The sequence below is a fragment of the Drosophila yakuba genome, chromosome 3L (genome assembly GCF_016746365.2).
Source record: "Drosophila yakuba strain Tai18E2 chromosome 3L, Prin_Dyak_Tai18E2_2.1, whole genome shotgun sequence".
NCBI classification, from domain to species: domain Eukaryota; kingdom Metazoa; phylum Arthropoda; class Insecta; order Diptera; family Drosophilidae; genus Drosophila; species Drosophila yakuba.
In genome coordinates, this window is record NC_052529.2 from 14,382,127 (window position 1) to 14,401,315 (window position 19,189).

At 37.7% G+C, this 19,189-nt stretch overlaps 2 protein-coding genes across 8 annotated transcripts in view; both read left to right on the forward strand.

Moving 5' to 3' along the window:
* LOC6534089 (rab11 family-interacting protein 4B) overlaps positions 1 to 19,189 on the forward strand; it is a 43,785-nt gene that overhangs the window by 2,226 nt on the left and 22,370 nt on the right. For 3 of the 7 annotated variants that reach the window (XM_039374874.2, XM_015194936.3, XM_015194942.3), the window contains exons 2-5: positions 7,228 to 7,382; positions 7,446 to 7,728; positions 8,111 to 8,179; positions 9,040 to 9,084. In XM_039374874.2, the coding sequence (XP_039230808.1) occupies positions 7,250 to 7,382; positions 7,446 to 7,728; positions 8,111 to 8,179; positions 9,040 to 9,084 (530 nt within the window). In that variant the 5' untranslated portion in view covers positions 7,228 to 7,249. Of the gene's footprint in view, positions 1 to 7,227; positions 7,383 to 7,445; positions 7,729 to 8,110; positions 8,180 to 9,039; positions 9,085 to 12,867; positions 13,015 to 16,562; positions 16,832 to 19,189 lie in introns of those variants that run through there. The other 4 variants (XM_015194935.3, XM_015194939.3, XM_015194940.3 and 1 more) reach the window with 3 other exon arrangements.
* LOC6534087 lies at positions 10,802 to 11,806 on the forward strand. Its single transcript, XM_002094737.4, has 2 exons — positions 10,802 to 11,120; positions 11,178 to 11,806. Exons 1-2 carry the CDS (start codon positions 10,902 to 10,904, stop codon positions 11,667 to 11,669), a joined length of 711 nt encoding a protein of 236 aa, XP_002094773.1. The 5' UTR covers positions 10,802 to 10,901; the 3' UTR covers positions 11,670 to 11,806.

The window sequence follows — 19,189 nt, forward strand, 5'->3', positions numbered from 1 at the left end:
TTTGCGCTTTTCAGTTTTTAACTGTGGTGTCTAGAAACACATCATATCACTTACAAAAATCCCCTTTCAAATTGTTTACCCCAAACAAATGGTAATTAATATTTAATTTAACTTAATGAAAGCCTTATGCAACTTACTTAAATTGAATGTATTACTTTAGAATGCACTTTTTTTTTTACCAAATAATTAAAAATAATTTATAGCCAGTAAATATTCGCTTTCAGTTTTTAACCGCTTACCAAAAAGCCATTAGTATTTTAATTAACTTATTGAGCAGCATTTTACAAAAACCAATTAAGCGAAATGCACAAATATGATAAAAAGTGTAGTAATTGAGTGTAATTAATTGCTTGAACTTCAATTCGCGGCGATTCAAGGTAAACAAGTTGAAATAAAAAGATTTCGTATTTCTTTTAATTTTATTTTACGCCAGCTTTTTTTCGTTCTCTTGTTTATAAACAAGGCAATGACGAGGGAACTCGTGCCAGTTGTTGTTATTATGGTTATTGTGCCAAAATCTAAACAAGAACGATGTGTAGAACTGAGAATGAGTCCAAATGAAGGGAGTGAAGGCATTCAATTGTGCCAGTAGCCTGTTTAGATGGGGTGGGAAAAGCTCTCAGAAGAAGGGTGGAAATGAATGGCTGATTGAAGAGAGCCCGATGACGTCGCCAATTGACATTTAATTGGTTTAAACAAGTTGAACAAAAAAAAAACTCGTTGATCGAACGACCCACTGAATGAGCGACTCAAATGGAAATGCATTCAAATGCCATTCCATCAAACTGGGTCGAATGCCGCTTCTTCTTCAACTTCCTCTGCTTCCTCTTCTTCCACCTGTGCCGCCGGTTCAATGCACCAAAATGAAGAAGAAGAAGAAGCCACCAATTAAGTTTTCTTTACACTACTTTGTATACACTATATTTAATAATTAAACTACCGTTTTAAGATTTAAAGTCTTCTACTTAAAGTTATCTAAAAATATATTTTAGTAAAGAAATGTTATTGTAAAGAGAAAAATCTCAGAAAAAATACAATGCAATGTCTTGACTTTTATTTAAAAATCCACTTAAAATATAATTTTCTTGGTAATAAATCCCCTCTTAGTTTCATAAAATATTTTTCTAAGTGCAGTGAGTAAGAAAATCTTTTGAATGCCATTAAACATATTATTTTCTTCATAATAAATCCCCTTATATTTTGATAAAATATTTTTCTGAGTGCAGTGAGTAAGGAAATCTTCTGTACGCACTTGGTTCTTTTTACCTTTTTGAAGAGCCCGCATCTAAGCAAAGTAAATAATTGCGGTAAACGAAATGCACTGCAAACACACGAAAAGAACTGAAAAGGTGGGCCAGGAGGAGGGGGAGGGGGTGTGGTACCCCCATACTGGCTCAACTTTAAACAGGTGTCGCATTTTATGACAGTCTGTTTTGTTTCCCTGTGTGTTTTTTATTTCTATATTTCTTTATTGTCGTTCTGCCATGTGGTGCAATGTGTGTGTTGCGCTATTCATCTTTGTTGTATTCGAATGCATCTTGCAGATACACATGTGTGCACTCACATGCACATATATATAATATACATATAGAGCAGGTTTATATGTCTGTGATAGACTTCCGTATGTACCTTTCATTAAATACACTAACTAGGGCTTGTTTGCCATGCTTGAATTATTTGAAGCCGCCGCAAAGGGAACCTAACTGAATTATTGAAGCATAAAAATGACAAAATCAATATTATTCCGATAAAAAGCTTCCTCGATCTAGAAATAATTAATTTTTATTACCTACTAATTTCCTTGTTTAGATTTATACATTAGATTCCATTCCGATTTTAAAATAAGTTTTAATCAGTTATGTATAATTATGTCCTAGAAAATGAAAGGTTTCAAAATAAAACAAACTAAGATTATTAAATACTTGTTATTAAACACTGCAGATGGTATTTTCTGTATCTAACTTCTTATAACTATGTATTATTAAACATATCTTACCTAATATTCTATAGGATTTCTTGACCTTTGTCAACAAGCTTTCATTTATTTTTTAATCCGCTATATTTTGTATTTTTTCTAAGACTGAGTTGTTCAAATTCTGACCACTTTTAATTATAACTAATTTTTGTTTAGAAAGGTTTCCTATTTGGTGCGCCACATTGCAGCTGGCACTCCTTATATAGCCATCCCTCGAGCCAAAACTGTGTTTTCCGGCCTGATTTTCCTGACCTGCCTCAGTCTTCCCTTCGCGATCTCGCAGACAAGTCTACGGAATCTGCCGGCTTTTCTTCCGCACCCCCCTCATTCTCCGCCCTGCCCATCCAACGAATAAGGAGTGGCACGCCTGCCTCATTATTCATTCGGCCAAGGCATTCACCAAAAACTTGACGTGGAATTTTCGCTCTTGTGGATTCTCTTGTGAATTTTTCGTGGGCTTCCGCTTTCCTCGTACGCCCGGAGAATTTAAAACCCGGCGGGAGGAACACAAATTAGCGGGAACTGCCAGCGAAGCATTCGCCGGATCAGAAATAGAGTGCAAACTAGAGTGTAGGATGCTCGGAGGGAGTTTCTCCATGGGTGTCGACAGTTCGAGGCATAAAAATAAATGCATTGAGCTAAAATAAAATATGTCAGCATGGTCGCAAATGAGATTTGTCTCAAAGTTGCTGCAGACGCGGACTGTGGACTTACTAATTGATTTTAAAGTATACGGTGTGGGATGGGATTATACAGTGCGTGTCAGCGGCATAAGGATTAAAAGATTTACTCGTAAAGCAAGGTGATTGGGTACGACATTTATGTTATTATATACCCATGCTTACTTAATTATTTTGTAGATTAGTTTAGATTAGTTATGATGTAAGTTCAATTTAAGAGCTGTAAATTGAGTTTACAATTAGTTGTTTTCTTTTCCCACTTTTTCTTTTGTCACTTTTCCTTATTAGGCACCACTAGGTTCCCCTTCATTTCACTCCCTCCAATGACCCAATTTTTCCGATTCAAGTGTGGCAACAAAGTTTTCTTCTTTGTTTTTCCAGTCTGTGTTTTGTATAATTCATCAATATTGCTTCAACCCAACCTCTTGCTTTTCTGTCATTTCCTTCGATTGTTATTTCAGTGTGTCTGTTTTTTGTGGGCGTTCTCGTATTGTTTATCTGGGGCGTTTACTTGTGGTCTTTGGGGGCTAATTTAGTAGATTAGCTTATTTGGAGGTTAAGTGAGAGATAAAAGTGGATTACTACTAGAAATATTCACAATAATCATACATTCACTAGCTAAAATTAAAGTGGAGAATGGCTTAAAATTCAGAATTTGTTGCATTTCGCATTGCCTTTGTTAGTTACTTAAACAATTGATTACTGCGTCGCTGAACATTCAGCAAAAGCACGTATTGAATTTGAAATTCATTGTGGCTAAGCGAAGTTCTCGTTTCCAGGCATTAAACACGTTTGCCTCTTTTAATGCATTTTTTGAACAGATTTGGCAGAGTTCGATAAGCAAATACCGCTCACAAGATGATTTGTTGAGTCAAGCAAAACTAATTGAAAACCAGCTGTTTCTGCTTATCGCTGCAATGCGATCTTTCGAGCAGGTAGTTGGAAAATATCCACGCATCTGTTGCCACTTGAGTGAAAAGGATCTGTTGAAATCTCCGCACTTTCCTCGTTTTAATTGGGATTCTTCGTAGGAATTTTTGGAATGATTCTCTTGAACTGTGCAATCCACTCTCTGAATCGTATCGAATTCAAACTCGCCCCTTTGCCACATGGCTTGGCATCTTTAATGAGCTTCCTTCGGCTCTTGTATCTCCTATTTTGGTACGTGCGGTTTCATAAGCCACAAGTATTATTGCGACAACACAACGACATCTGCATAATTATTGAGTTGAATGGATAGATGGATGGATGGATTACATGTGTGTCTGACAAAACAACTGGCTAGTAATTGAACATCTAGCAGATATACTACAGATATCTCCCCTTTTTCTTTCTCTGTTCCCAGCGGTTCAATTTTTCAATTGTTTTCTCTCGCACAAGTTCAAGTTTATTAGTCATCAAGTGGATTAGGGGGGGAAGCAGCGGGGCAGGGCAACCAGCTGGTCAAGTCTCGGATAACATCTAATAAAAATGAAACCCAAATTCAGTTGCATGCTGTCAGCGCACCGCCCCCTCACTTCTCACTTCTCCACTCTCAACTTGTGCTATAATTATACAATTCCATATAGAGTCTACCAGACATATATATATATATATATGTATGTACGTTTGAGTTTTGTTCCTTTTTTTTTGGCGGGGGCGGTATCGGGTTTGGGTTTTTGATCTTTAGCATATGGCTAATGGTCCGGCCTTATGAACTGCAGTGCCTCATATTTATGCGCTCCGTGGTGGCCGTTAATGAATTGAAAGTGGCCTGAGAAATGGTTCAAGGCTGGATTGGGTCACTTGGCTAATGGCAAATGGGAAATGGGAAATATGGGTGAGATTAGACGGGCATAAAAAGAGTAAAGTGCAAAATGAGATTTATCAATTAAAATGGGGAAAATATGGCTGCAGCATAAATGCTGTACCAATGGCAGCCGTATAAAATACGTAAACAGCTGTGCCAATTTACTATTTAGTCATAGTTTCTTATTTTGTATTTTGTATTTAAACTATGGTTAGCATATTTCCTAATCAGGTGTAGTTAGTTTTAGTGTCTACACAACTGTCAGCATCAGTTGCAATAGAGTTTCCAGTGCCCGCAAAACTATTGCATGTCTGAAATCTCCAATCTCTGGTGGAAACTCAGATTGAGTTAAGCACGACATTCTTTGCCTGGCTATTACACCTTCAGCTTTCGTAGCTCTCTTTTGTTGAATGAATTTCACACAATTCTTTATTCATTTATTTCTATTTCAAACTATATTTCTGACTATACTTTGCATATCAGGTAACGCTAATTGCAACGCAGCTCAAAAACAAAAGAAAACCGTTCATGGGAAATATATTTTATTATCTCAGTGAGCAGAGGGGGGAAAACTCATGGGAAGCTTGGAAAAACCAAAGCCCCTCGAGCATCATCTGCAGTAACTGTAAACCGAGCGGCTTGTATTCTCTTCTAACTGCACTTCTTGCTTAACTGGTCGTTGAGTTACTAGTATTTCTGGCCTTTTTGTGACCAAAGTAGCTGGCAGAAAGACTGTCATTTGCATTAACAACTGTGCCATAGATTGTATTGGAAGGTGGAAAAATTAAGAAAACGTAGTACATTAAACCAGTTTGCAAGCTGAATGCAATATATAAATATTACAATATAATATCATATATAAATAAATAATATTTACTTGGAAAACTTGAATATTAAACATTTTTCTAGCTTTACTAAAACAAAGCTTAGTAAAGTGAATTTCATAAAAAGAAGGCAACCTGGCTTCTTGTGAGAATAGTTAACTAACTTTCAGAAATTCGTGTAACAATAATAAATACAATGATAATACAATGATAATAAAGCAATATATATTTTTAATAGCTAGTTCACAATATTACTGCTGCAATCGGAGTTACTCAAGTTAGCCAAGTTAGTCGAGTGTCATAGCTGTCAGCCATGGGAACCATCGGGGGTGGCACATCATCGCAGCTGAAATCCCCACGCCCAGCTCCAAAAACCATTATGCAAAGCAACCACAGCCAAAGAAACCATTGCATAAGGGAAAAACAATTTTGTGTGTGGTTTTTTGAGTTTTGCTTTATTTTCGAGTAACTTTCATCGATTTTTTCAGTGCACACTTGTTGTTGTTTTGCTTTCGTGGGGTTCGTCCAAGGTTCGTTGCTCTTTTGCTTTTGCTATTGCTTTTGCATTTTCCACCAAGTCGCCGCCTTTTGTGGGCTGGTCAATGGTATATTTGATTTGATTTGATTTTATTTGATTGTTCAGTTGGTTGTTTACTATTTTCTTAGCTTTCTTTTGAACTTCAGTCTTCTCTGGTGTAATCACATATTTATGTTCATTATGGCATATTATTCCAGCTAAAAGCGTTTTGCATCGAATTAACCAAGCAATCGATATTTAATCACAAGTTTATGGTTAGTTTATTATGAAATTTATGGCTTAGCTATGATGTGGTACATGTAATTTGGATTAATAAAAGTGAAATTCGCAAAAAAGGTTACGGGAGATGGCAAACAATGATAGCTTTGATTGAAAAATACATTTAACAAGTTAACAAGTGATTATTTAAGTTTCTTATACTTCCCAAAAAATATATTGCTCCCCATAGATATTATTTCTAGTTCAACAATTTCTTTAAAATTATTATCACGATTTTGGATTGGTTTATATGTTGCTGAACCTTATTTTTTGCCAGAGTATATTTATTTGTCGCTTTAATTTTACCTAATCCCCAAAACACATGTTGACCCAATTCGGCTTTCTACAACTAACGGCTCTGACACATCAATCAATCAGTCACATCAGAGCTCGAGCAATTGTACTCACTGTATTTATAGGTTTTTGTACTCAAACTTTTATTTCTCTTAAACACCCACCGATATTTGGTGACAATGCCCAAAAAGAAACGAAAGCGTGAAACTCGAAAAGGAAAATGTTGGCAAGGCAGAGCGACGACCAATTAAAAAAGAAATATAGGTAATTACTCACGCTTAGATCGAGGTACTTCTATGAAAGTACTTAGGCCCTTAGTCATGCCTCAAAGTTTTGGGTAATTGATGGAAGGAGGAGGGAAAGCGGGGAACGGGGAGCAAGGCAAGTGACCAGGAAGGGAAGTAATGTCCACGGAAAAACCTCGACCCATTTAGCTAATGACGTTTTGGGCTGATAGTTTTCATTTTCCTTTTTCCGGAAACGGAAAAACACACACCTGTTGAAGGTGGTTCCTTTTTGCTTAAAAGGGAAATGTAATTAGTAGTACCACAAATGTTTGCTTAGCACATAGTTCATTTTAAGACATTGAAGAGGAATTAAGTAGTTTTTGATTATATCTCAATTTCAATTTACTAAGTGCTTTTGGTATTTTAGCACCATCTTACATACGCCTTAGGTTTTCAATCAATAAGTAATGTATTGACGGGCTCGTTTTTTGCGCTTTTGCTAAACTTTTTGCAATTGCATGTGTAACTTGTCTTGGCACTTTGACCTATTGACCTGCATGCCATGTCTGTCGTCAATGGAACATCTATATACATTTTGCACACAGCAAACCTAATATGTTTAATTTTTTATATCTCCCACAGTTGCTGTACGCTTTCCACCAAAATGGCACCAATGCCCCGAATTCAGTTGCCCAATGGCAATGCCTCGATAAAAGCCAGCACAAATGATTTTCTCTTTGCGGAGACAATGTCCGGCGACAGTAGTCCCACCCCCAGCCGTCCGCCCTCCAGCACAGGTATGTATTGCATTTACATTAATCATAAATTAATAACTAACTAAATTGTTGTGCAAACTGCAGCTGGCGTTGCCAAATCTCAGTGTTCCTCGCTCTCGGATGGCGAATCCTTTGAGGGATATGGCGAAAACGAGTATCCCACCCAACTTCGCGAGGGTCGCAGCTCCAATTCCAATGGCAGCCACAACATCAGCAATCATATTAACAACAATCCCAATATCAGCGTGGGCAACGGCAGTGGACACAACCACAGTGGACACTCGAACGATGGAAATAACAATTTAAATGGCAGCACGGGCATCGAACTCGATTTGGCTCCACACGTCGGCTCATCAACACCACAGGAGTGAGTTCTTAAAGCAATTATACAGTGCGTTTCAAAAGTGTCAGTTGAATAAGTTGTTTAATATGTAATAAACAAAAAACGTTGGAAATCTAATGGGTAATTAGATAAATTCTAAATAAATATTTATATATCTGTAAACTGTTCAGCAAGCTGCAATGCATTCAACTGCTTTTTCAATACCTGGTTGTAATTTATTGAGTTTCAAATACTACTATAACTTCTACTATACTATACTACTATAACTTCAGTCAGGCATTAGACTCTTGAATTAACTACTGAGTACATTCAATTAATCGCTTAAACTAACTGACACTGAAACGCCTTGTATATTGCCATTGTCACAACTGTTGAGCATTTTACTAACTCGATTTCATTGTTCCAGTGATGACGAACTGAACATAATGCCCCGGGACAATTGGGCCAGGCGCAGTCTGCGACGAACTCCCACCAGGTAAACTCGCCCATTTGATCGGATCTCCACCCAAAATGGCAATCGAAGCGAATGTGAATTTCCTTACTTGTCAAGCATTTATAAGTTTGCGCACATAATCCGGCTGAATACGTAATAGCCGTGGACATAAAATAAAGCTGGCCAGGCCCAGCGACTTCATCAATTCCAAACTCTCAATTTGTCTGTCTGTCCGAGGCAGCATAAAAAAAGCGTATTTGAATACTTAACCTTTTCTTTATGTAAACCTGTGTCTGTCTGTTTCCACGTATCTATATATGTATGCTGTGTGTGTGTGCTTGGCTTGAAAAATGCATACACAGACTGAAAAACCAGTTTTTTCTATGCTCCGACTTGGGCTCATGAATCGCTTTGGGCCGTGATTCATGCGTGTCTCTGTCTTCGGGGCTCGGAATCTCTCACATCGCAGCGATCGTGCCTCTCTTTCTGGTCGTGTTCGCCCCTCTCTTTCTCACTATTTCCGCCTTTGTTCAACAAGTTGCCAAAGCCGTGGTGAATTCACAATTCACCTGATCGAAAGAGCGTCCGACAGCTCTCTTAAATTGCACAGTGAGGAGGGATAGCTTGATTAGCTATAATAAATAAGTTAGTAAAATATTTAAATATCAATTTTAAAGTTTATTCATAATATTGACCATACTTAATTTTGTACTTAGAAAATTAAGTATAAATTTCTTACTTATCTATAAAAAGGATGAAGTGCATAAGCTTATAAGAAGCTTAAAAATCATTAAATTGCTACTATTGCTACTGGGGTTTCTTTACCTTTAATAAGTTAAACCTAAATTGAACCCAAAAACACAATTATTTGTTCTCCCAATTGATAAACATTTTTCTTACAGCAATCCTGATAGTTTATCCCAGCGTCGTTGGGGATCCATGAGACAGTAAGCTCCCTTGACTTTATACTCTTTTGGGGTTTCATGTAGAGCTTCATATGAATTATAACACCCATTGTTGCCCCATTTTGGTTTTGGTTTTTTTTATTTGTAAATACATAAATAAACATATGCCTAATTTATAAATAATTTTACTGGTGCGCTGCTCTTTTATTTAATATAATTCCAAAACAAAAGACATGTACAGATATGTTTATAGTTTATAAATCAGTTTAATACGACACAACGCACTTGATGTTTTCACCAGCGTTTCCATGACATCTAGTAGCCAAGATTGTTAATTTTAGCCATGAGTTGCCTTATGTTTTTCCCAATTTTCCATTAGTTGGCTTCCTCAATGGCTCAATTTTTCGTCTGCCTAAATTAGTTATCAGTTTTTCCCATCTCTTTCGCCTGTTTCAATGGTTGTACAACTACATAGATGTTCAATTGGGTAATTTTCAAGAGCTTTCCCACCGGCTACCACCCCCAAAAAGCAAAATTTATGTTTATTGCCTGCGGGCTGTCATAAAAGTTACAGGCGAATGAAAATTGCTCTCTTTTCTGGGACTTAATTGCAGCTGAAACCAAAACGAAAGTAATATAAATATATCAGATTAACAGCATGAGATTTTAGTTGGTGCAATGAGAGCTCCAAGATGGAATCTGCTACAATTTATATAACTTCCTTTGGCAGTTCTGCTTGTCAACTGGAGACAGTGCTTCCTGCTGCCTTCCATCTTCTTGGGCCAAAAGTAGTTTGGCCGCTTTTGTGACTTTTCTCGGGGACGCGAGCGAAAAGGTTGAAGGTAGAAGATGCGGGTCTTTTCTTGTCTCTCCCCTCTTATTTTTATTATGGCCAACTCCTTTCCTCTTGACTTGGCTTACAAGTTTGCTGACTCGCTGGGGTTGTCATGCTGTTGGAATTTATTTTTTTCGCTCATGCGATCGGAGGAAGTAAATTGAAGTGAAGTGAAGTGAGAGGGTCCAGAAACAGGTTTAACTTGCGGCAATTGTTTACTCTTCAGAATTTAGGCCGGCACTTTTGTCAAGTCGCGAATAAAATTTGACCCAAAATGAAACTCAGTCTGCTGATGCCATCGATTTTGGCACAATTATATCTACTCTCAATGCTTTTAATCGTTTGTTTTTTCACTAAACCAGTTATGTAATCATTTATGCAGTATTGATCAATATCGATTAGCATTTCTGAGCAATACATTTATTTAATTTAATTTAGAAATCGGCACAAGTAATTAAAGTGCTCTGCATTTAAGGCGTGTGCACATCAGTTAACCCCACGCAGGCTGTAAATTGTGGATGCTTGTCAACTTTCCGGACCTTGATGTTCCCATGGCTTCTCCTTTTTTTTTCGTGGCAACTACAACTTGGGCCAACTTGAATTTGTCATGCAAATGCCTTTGTTTTTGCTCAGCTGCTGGGAACATGTTTTTCCCAGTATCTGCACTTGGCATTCAACAAAGCTGCGCTGGGAAATGGTGGGGGGAAAATGCATTTAAGAACCGAGAACAATTAGGGGAAATTGTGGGAAGACGTTAAAGATCTGAACCTGCAAACGGAAAGGGAATGGGTGAAATTCTACACTTATTTTGTATCAAAGAACTGGAGTAATTAACCATATGATATGAGTCACCATATGATATGATATGATATAATATCATATAAGTGGACTACATATTTTCAATCTAGCAACCAAAGCAAATGCCTTTCATTTCCCATTTGTATTCACATTTCGCAGCATTTTGTTTTGTCCGTGTAAAACAATCAAAATTCTTGATCGAAAGCAACAAAAATTGAGTCCTAAAATGTGGGAGTATCGCCAGGAAATTGATTTAGAAACATCGGTAAAGATCTCACCGTACTGCCACTCGTGGCCATCGGTGTGTTGGTTTACGCTAAAGGGCCTTGATTTGTGGAAACTTCTGGTGTGGGACAGATCCCCAACTTACCTGGTGATTTTCACGTTTTTGCTGATCGGAATCTGCTGGCTGATATTTAAGAAGATCCAACGCAAGTGGAACGATGTAAGTTGAAAGGGGAACCACATTTAGTGGAGTTGGTTTAATAAGGTTATCCACTAGGTGCCCATGTCGGAGATTAGGTCACTGCGAGAACGCGTTCAGTTTGTAACCCAGGATATGGCCATGTTGCAAGATGCCCTAAATGCGACCATAATAAACAAGCCGCAGGAGTTTACTGACATTTCCACTAGCAGTAATGGCATCGATGTCCTGTATGAAACAGAACCCAACGCAAACAATGAAAAATTTAATGAATCCATAGAACCTTTCCCTCTCGAATTCCCAAACATTCGTGAATCCTATGATCCAGTTCAGGAGGTAAATGCACAGCAGCCTGTGATTCCACATCCCAAACCTGAAGACGATTCCGTAGCAAAAATTCAGTTGCGAGTTAGTAAGAAGTTTCAGGGAAAACAAAACTCAGCCGTGAGCAAGTCCTTTATAAAACCGGAGCCCAAGAAGGTGATATATGAAAGTAAATTAGATGTGGGGAAAAGAACTCTGCGTAAACGTCAATATCCATCTCTTTCGAAAATAGGATGGAAGGTCTAGATCCTTAATCAGGCATTTTGATATTGGGAAAAACTTAAATTATAATGTAAGCATTTGCAATAAACTATTTTTAATGATTTGTAATAAGTTGCAATTGATCTAAAGATACACAAGTAGTAAAATTGAATTCTATTTCATTTTGGCCCTATCTTAACCTTGACATCTTGCCTTCGAAAGCGGTTTGCTTTAAGTGATTTCCAATTGTCTTTCGTGCTAATTTTCACCTATTTCATTGTGTATCTCGTATTTTCCCGTGCACTATTCCCAAGTCTCCGTGGTTGGCCCTCAATTAGCCTTAAAGGTGGCCGGCTGCCTAATCGAGGCAGTTTCCAAGCCACTTTGCGGGGGCCCAGCATTGTTGGCAGTTTGCAGTTGGCAGTTGGCAGTTGGCTTGCATTTCTTGGCTAATTGGCAGACTTGGCGACAATTTCCCGTTTTTTGCATGTATTTGAATTATTTGGCAGCTGAAAAGCTCTTGAAAGTCCGTCTGTCGCCAATTTGGCTTCGCTCTTAGGTAGTTGGCATCTTGTAGATACACGAGTATGTTTATTGTTGGCCAGATTTGTTGATGTTGCATGGTTTTAGTTTTAAGTATCGCCGAACAACATGTTCGCAGCCAACAAGTTGCGTGGGAAAGTGCAGGGGCTGCACAAGAGTTGCCAGATAAAAGAGAAATACTTTACTGTCATAATAAACCTTTAAGCAAAGTAATGGGTCTATAAAGGTGGTCTTAGGTGGCAACATTTAAAATAATGCTAGAAAAGTCTTAAAATTAAATACCTTAAATAAAAAAAATTCCGTTTATTTAAAAACTGCTTCATAATGAAACCATAGCATTGAAATTAAGAAAGATATTTTCCTTAAAATTTAAAATAAGGAATAAAAATGATAGGGATTTACTGTGAATAACATCCTTTATTTTCTCATATTTTATATTTTGTTTATATATATTTTTTAAAGATATTTTATAAACAAAGGAACATTATAAGTAACCTCTTTAAGCTCTGTTACTATTTTAGACAGTCTGGCAAGTTCGAACTGCAACTCTTGGCCTGCTTTCCGCTTTGTTTATTATTTGGCTGGTTGGCTCTCCCGCTTCGAACCTGTTTGTTGGCCGTCTTTAGACGAGCAGGCGGCTAAAAAGTCGGAATGTGGTTTTCGGTTTTAGTTCGAACCTCGCTGTAACCGCGTGCGGATGTCAGGAAATTTCTGTCAACGTTCTGGTCCGATTTGTTTGATTATTTATTAATCGGCCGAGAGTCTGTGACTGGTGTGCGGTGTTGTTCCGGTGCAAAGCCGAATAAAAATCATACAAAATTCCGCCGCCTTCATTGAGAAAACCAAAGTATGTGAAAGTGTCTGTGTGTGGCCTTTGTTTATATATTTGTGTATATACAGCTGCGAAAAAAAAAATAGCACCACTTGCCCAGTAAAACTTTGAATAAGTCTCCTACCTACAATTTTGGGTTTAAAAGGATCTGAAATACCTTTTTAGAAAGGTTAAACAATTCACTTTTTAGGAAATAAAAAAAAGTCACAATTGTTCTATGAATTCTTAACTTATTTACGGAACTTTGTGAAAAATTACAAAAAAGGGCGAAAAAAATAATAGCACCACTTCATAAAAAATGCTTTAAACATAAAATATAAACTTAACAGTAACAAATTCATTAATAACAAGTGATTGTATATTAAAACTACGCCGATCCCATTAATTTAGTGTTTGGTAGTGTATCCTTTATTACCAATAACAGCTGCGCAACGCTTTGGCATGGAGTCAACCAGGTCCTGGCACCGTTTTGGGGTTATATTGCTCCAGGACTCCTTAATCACGGTCCATAGGCTTTCGTTATTAGTTGGCTTAAAAGCTGCAACTGCCTTTTTAATATTCGACCAAAGGTTTTCGATGGGATTGAGGTCTGGCGACTGCGCAGGCCACTCCAGAACATGAACTGATCTATTTTGGAACCATTCCTTGGCTTTCCTGCTGGTATGCTTGGGGTCATTGTCTTGTTGGAAGACCTATTTTAGCGGGATATCATATTCAGCAAAGGGTAGCATAACCGTTTCCAAAATATCCACATACACATGCTGATATATTATGGTTTTATCCAATGTATTGGTCCAACTCCATAGTAAGAAAAACATGCCCATACCATTACACTGGATCCGCCGTGTTTAATTGCTTCTACTGTGTCGTTTGGCTTATATTCGGTGTTCCTAGGGCGCCTTACATTCGATCAAGATCCATTGCCACCAAAAAAAACCACCTTGCTCTCATCTGACAATAAAAAGTTCGTCCATCTTTCGCATGGCCAATTTAAATGTTCCTTGACGAACTTAATGCGCTTGGGTATGTGTCTCCCATTTAAAAAAAGGACCTTTCCTTGGACTACAGCCTTTTAAACTATGTTCCCTTAGACATGTGTGAACTGTTTGCACTGTTGCGGATATGTTGAGATCCTTTTTCAGTTCGGTAGGAGCTTTAAATGGATCCTTCTTGCTCTCGGGCACTAGCCTTTTGAAGAGATGGGTGCCCAATAATTGTTTTTTCCCACGTTTTTCGGGATTCTCGTTGTAGGTGATTACATTTCCTATAATTTTGTTTGAGCATTGAAGGATTTGGCCAATATTTCTAAAAGATTTTCCTTCAGAAATGAGTTTTTTGATCAAGTCACGTTTTTCTTCAGTGCAGTGCTTTCCACGTCCCATTTTAATGATTTTTTAAAGGAAATTTTTTAAAAATCATTTTCAAAATAATAGATTAAGTGTCAAGTTTAATAACCACATGCTTTTTACCAAAGCAATCCTTCGATAATTATTGATTATTTGAAAAAATCGATAGTGGTGCTATTTTTTTTTTCGCCTCATTTTAGACCTTGCCGCCCAAAAAAAATTATAAAAAATTAAGGTATAAACAATTCAAATTTTTTTTTTCATTTTTGGATGGGAAAAATATCTAGCATTATGCGAAAAATCAGTATTTGGTTCTATCGGTACCTCAACCTTAATTTATTTGATCAATAACAAAAAAAGGTATGGTGGTGCTATTATTTTTTTCGCAACTGTATATACAAATATTTTTTTGGGGGCCCCAGACAACGCGTCGTATGCGAAACGTTTGTGCAAATAGATTTAATTGTGTGTGTTTTTTTGTCGGTTTTGTTTTTGGCTATAAATTTCGCTTTCCACGGAATAGAAAACGCTTTTAATTCGAGCTGCGCGCCTTTATGAGATTTCGTACATAGTTTTGTGCTGTAGTTTACACTTTGGTAATTTACGGCGTCACGCCTTAATGACGTCCAACTACCATCATCATAATAGCCACAATAACACAACAACAAGCGCAGTCTTTGGCTATATACTGCACATTCCCATGCTAAATCGGCGGGTCTTCGCCGACTTCTTCTCGTGCGTTATCCTCACCTCCATCTTCGACATGTGTGTCCCTCGTCTTTTGCACGTGACTTTTCCCCGGCTTTCCACGGGCCCACGCCCTTTTGCGCTGCACTTTTCCCATGCATTCATCCAAATTAATGCCCCATTCGTACACAGAGTGGTAGAGAATGGTGGGTTAGAATGTTGTTGCACAGGTATTCCACTTTCAATAGATTTATATTCATTTCTGAAAGTGCTGTATAAACTATCATTTCACACAGATGTAAACTATTTTGTTACATAATTAGAAAACATATATTTTTTATCATATTACTACCAAAACAATTCTTATTGAAAATCTTAAACTTAATCTGCAAAGTAACCGGTAACCAAAAAGATTCCCTTGTTTCTTAAATCCTCCAAGAACATGTTTGTATGAATATGATAATTCCTTAAGCACACTAGCAGATGGATAAACAACTCAGAATTGGTGTTACTTATCTAAGGCAATTTGAATTGTAAATTCAGAGAAAGTTGTTAAAATGTTGCATACACAAGTGGCAGTCTAGAGCTGTTCAAGAAGCTGCTTTTAACATAACAAATAAGAATTTTGAACTGCGTTATTAGGATCTCTATAGATTTCTAATAAAGTTAATGTTTTAATCATTTCCCTCAACATTATACACTCATTTCCACACCTCTTATAACCAGTAACGACAGGGCCAATCAACTGCAACTCTGGATTGCGTTTGTATCTGAAAGAGTAATCGACTTTTTGAAGCGGGCCCAAAGTGCGTTCGTTACCAACCATTGCCACACTCACCGCATCTTCAACTCGGCTTTCTAGCGTTTTTAGCCCTTTTCAGCCTTTTGCTGCTCGCATTGTTGAGATCCATCAATCAAAATCGAATCAGTTTTATATAGCCTTAATTATCCGGAGAGCAGCCATATAAATGCGCCCCATCGGCGGCAACACGATTTCATTGCTAGTTGGTCAGTGCAGTCGAGAGTGCACTTTTGCCGCGATTTTCTTTCTTTTCTAGTTTCGATTTTCGAGTTTTTGAGCTCTTGCGTTTGATTTCGTTTTCGATTTCGCTGGCAGAGAGCGTTTAACGACGTTATCAGAGCGATTTCCAGCAGCGTGTTGGCTAAATATTAACCATCCCATCTCATCTCATCCCATCGCATTGCATCCGCTCATCGAGTGCAAAAATTGCGGCTTTACTTGGACTTGGATGTTCGGCTTGAGGAGACTCGTAATGAAAAGTGAAGTGTGGCTGGTGGATCCGTCAATTGCGAAAGTGTGTCTAATTTGCCGATGATGAGTGCGAGTGCGTTTTCTCGATTGAAATTTCCTTTTTGTGGCAAAATAACGAGCTGCCAATTTGCCGAACGGCTCATAAACCAAATCAAAAGTGAAGCTAATGGAGGTGCAAGTAACTGGTGCAGCAGTGTAAATATATCAGTTTTTTGCATGCTTCCTATTTGATTTACCAACTACCTTTACTCACAAAGGAATTAGCAAACGAACTCAACCCTTTAATCTTATCAAAAAGATAATAAAGTACACGCTATCGGTTTAAATCAACAAATTAAAGTCAATGACGTCCACTATGCGGCCATTGGCATTTAAAACTGATAACCAAGTGAGCTAACCCAACGATCCAAGATAAACATCTTCATAAACAATTAAGCAAAAGCAAATACATAGATCTCAACTAAATGGATGATGAATATTTTGAGTATTTTCCCTATGACCGCCGTCGCAGTCATTTGAGAGACATGTGCGTATTAAAAATCCTCACTAGAAATCCCTCACCAACTTGTTGTTACTGTTGCACTTAGCTTAATTCATGTTGTTTGCCATGTTTATTCATATTAAATTCTCAAGAAAGCCAGACACGCCCACCACAAGTTAGCCGAAGAAGCCAACGCCCACATGTCCATAAATACTTTCACTTGTCCGGCAACAAAAGACGACATTACTACTTCATATTTTCTGTGACTCAGGGCATTATTTCTTTGGAAATCGCAACAATCGCGACATTTCTTGACCCCCAGTTGGGATTTGTACCGCTTCTCAAGAAAATAACTGAAGCACAACGAAATAGTTTGGGTAAAAGTTTTTTGTAAGTAGGCAAAACTATTTGGGACAAGTTTTGGGTTTTAACAATAATACCAAAAAGTGTACTTCCTTTTTTATTTATGAGTTGCTTAAATCTAGACTTAATAGTTCTTGGTATATTTATTACTTAAAAACCTAAAATTAAATTCATGAGCTTTTTAATCATATAAGAAAATAGCCATATTTAAGCATATTTATATTATTTTTTTTTACAATCTCCTCTGGAAATCTTTTTATATTGCCGCCCTTTCTCCGGCTCTCTGGAACTTTAATGAACACCTTACCGCTTCTTTCCATAATTTAATTATGCACAAAAATCTGAAAAGCAACCAGATACTCTCGTAACTAGAGAAAACCAGAAAACCAGAGTGCCCAAAAAAATAGTTGTTTTTAATAGTTTCAATTAGCCGAGCTTCCCAGGCGCCTAATGAGCGGTTTTCGGGCAGCGGCACCTGAAGAGCCGAAGGGGCGGAGGGGCGTGGCCAGTGGACAAGGTGTGCTTCACCCTTTGGCAAGACTAAAACTGCTGAGTCTAAAACTGCTGAAATAGTAACAGTGAGTCCGAATCACAACATCACAAAACCACTGTGCATTGAGGCGTTTCGCCGTGAACAGCGATTTCTGCAATAGAAAACTTGATTTGGGCAGGCCGAAATAAAAAAGCTTCCGCCAGATTATGTGGGTCAATCTCACCTGACGGGGACAGGTGTTTGTCTAACTTATTTTTACCCTGTTTTTGTTTGCCTTCCCTGCTTTCCTTCTTGATTTTTTATTTTTGCATAATCCGATCGTGATTGATTGACGTGCTCGGAGGATTGGCGCGAAAATATGAGACACAAATTGCATAGACATAAAGAAAGACTGGGAAAACAAAGAGAAATACTGAAAATGGTCGAAACTCGAGGGGATAATGGAAATAAACACACAAACTTGACTGGCATTCATTGTCTGTCTTCTGTTTTCTGTTATTGTTTTGAATTTTGAGTAGTTAAGTTAAGTTCAAGAAACTTTTGCCACCTTTACTTAACTTGCTTGATTATTTAATTTCGGAAGGCCCTCAAACTGGGGATCATTAAAGTTTGACTTTTACTTTAATTTGCGTCGAGCCTCGTAACAAGTACGGCAAACTGGTTGCCACTTCTGCGTAAAGAGTTAACTCGTTATGAGACGAGTTCCTCTGTCAGGTGCCTTGGGATGAGGGGAGGGAGAAGGGGCTTCTTCCCGCTTTCAATTAACAATTTCCTGCTAAAAGGTGCAAGTGACGTATGCACCTAAATGTAGTTAAGTAAATTTAACTGATTCGCTTTGTCATCAACTCGAGATATTTATCAAATCAGTATTACTAGCTATACTTTGCTATTAAGGTATCTTTCCATTTACTTTTTTACGAGCTCTAAATTACTTAAACGTTACTCTATCCTGCACTGATTGTATGCGATATATTTATTAGTAAAGTAGAGTTCGTGTTGAATAGAGTTTTTGTTCTATATAAAGCCTTGTTGCCATTGCATTCCACTTGTTGCTGGTTATACAATCGAAGTGCTTAGGCCCACAAATAGCGGTGGAAAATTACATAAATAAATACACATACATTTATATTTGGTTATGCCTGCGAATCATTCTAAATTACAATTGAAATACCTTTCCAAAGCTGCCACTCCGATTTTCGTGACCCCTCGCAAAGGTCAACGAAGCGGAACGCATTGCGAGAGGGAATAGAATTGGAGAGGAAATTGAATGGAGGGTGGAGGGTAGGGAAATGAGCTTGCGATGAGTGGTAGAATGTGGAAAAGCGCTTGGTATTCAACAGGTAATTCCCAAAATGCCCTCACTGTTTCTACCTAACCGTATGGTAATTTCTTTAAACATAAATACTACATCCTTTGATTTATTTGCTGTGAAAATTATGTAAAGAATCTTAAAAAGGCCACAAAACGTTAAAATTGAAGTGGAAATGAGTAAGAAGGAAAACCGCTACATGATATCCGGTCAGCGTCTCGCATTTCATTGAAATTTT

Bases quoted from the DNA above. Each gene is read 5' to 3' on its own strand.
- LOC6534087 (XM_002094737.4), top strand. From the start codon at position 10,902: ATGTGGGAGTATCGCCAGGAAATTGATTTAGAAACATCGGTAAAGATC. The intron at 11,121-11,177 runs GTAAGTTGAAAG...GTTATCCACTAG, and splicing joins TCCAACGCAAGTGGAACGAT to GTGCCCATGTCGGAGATTAG.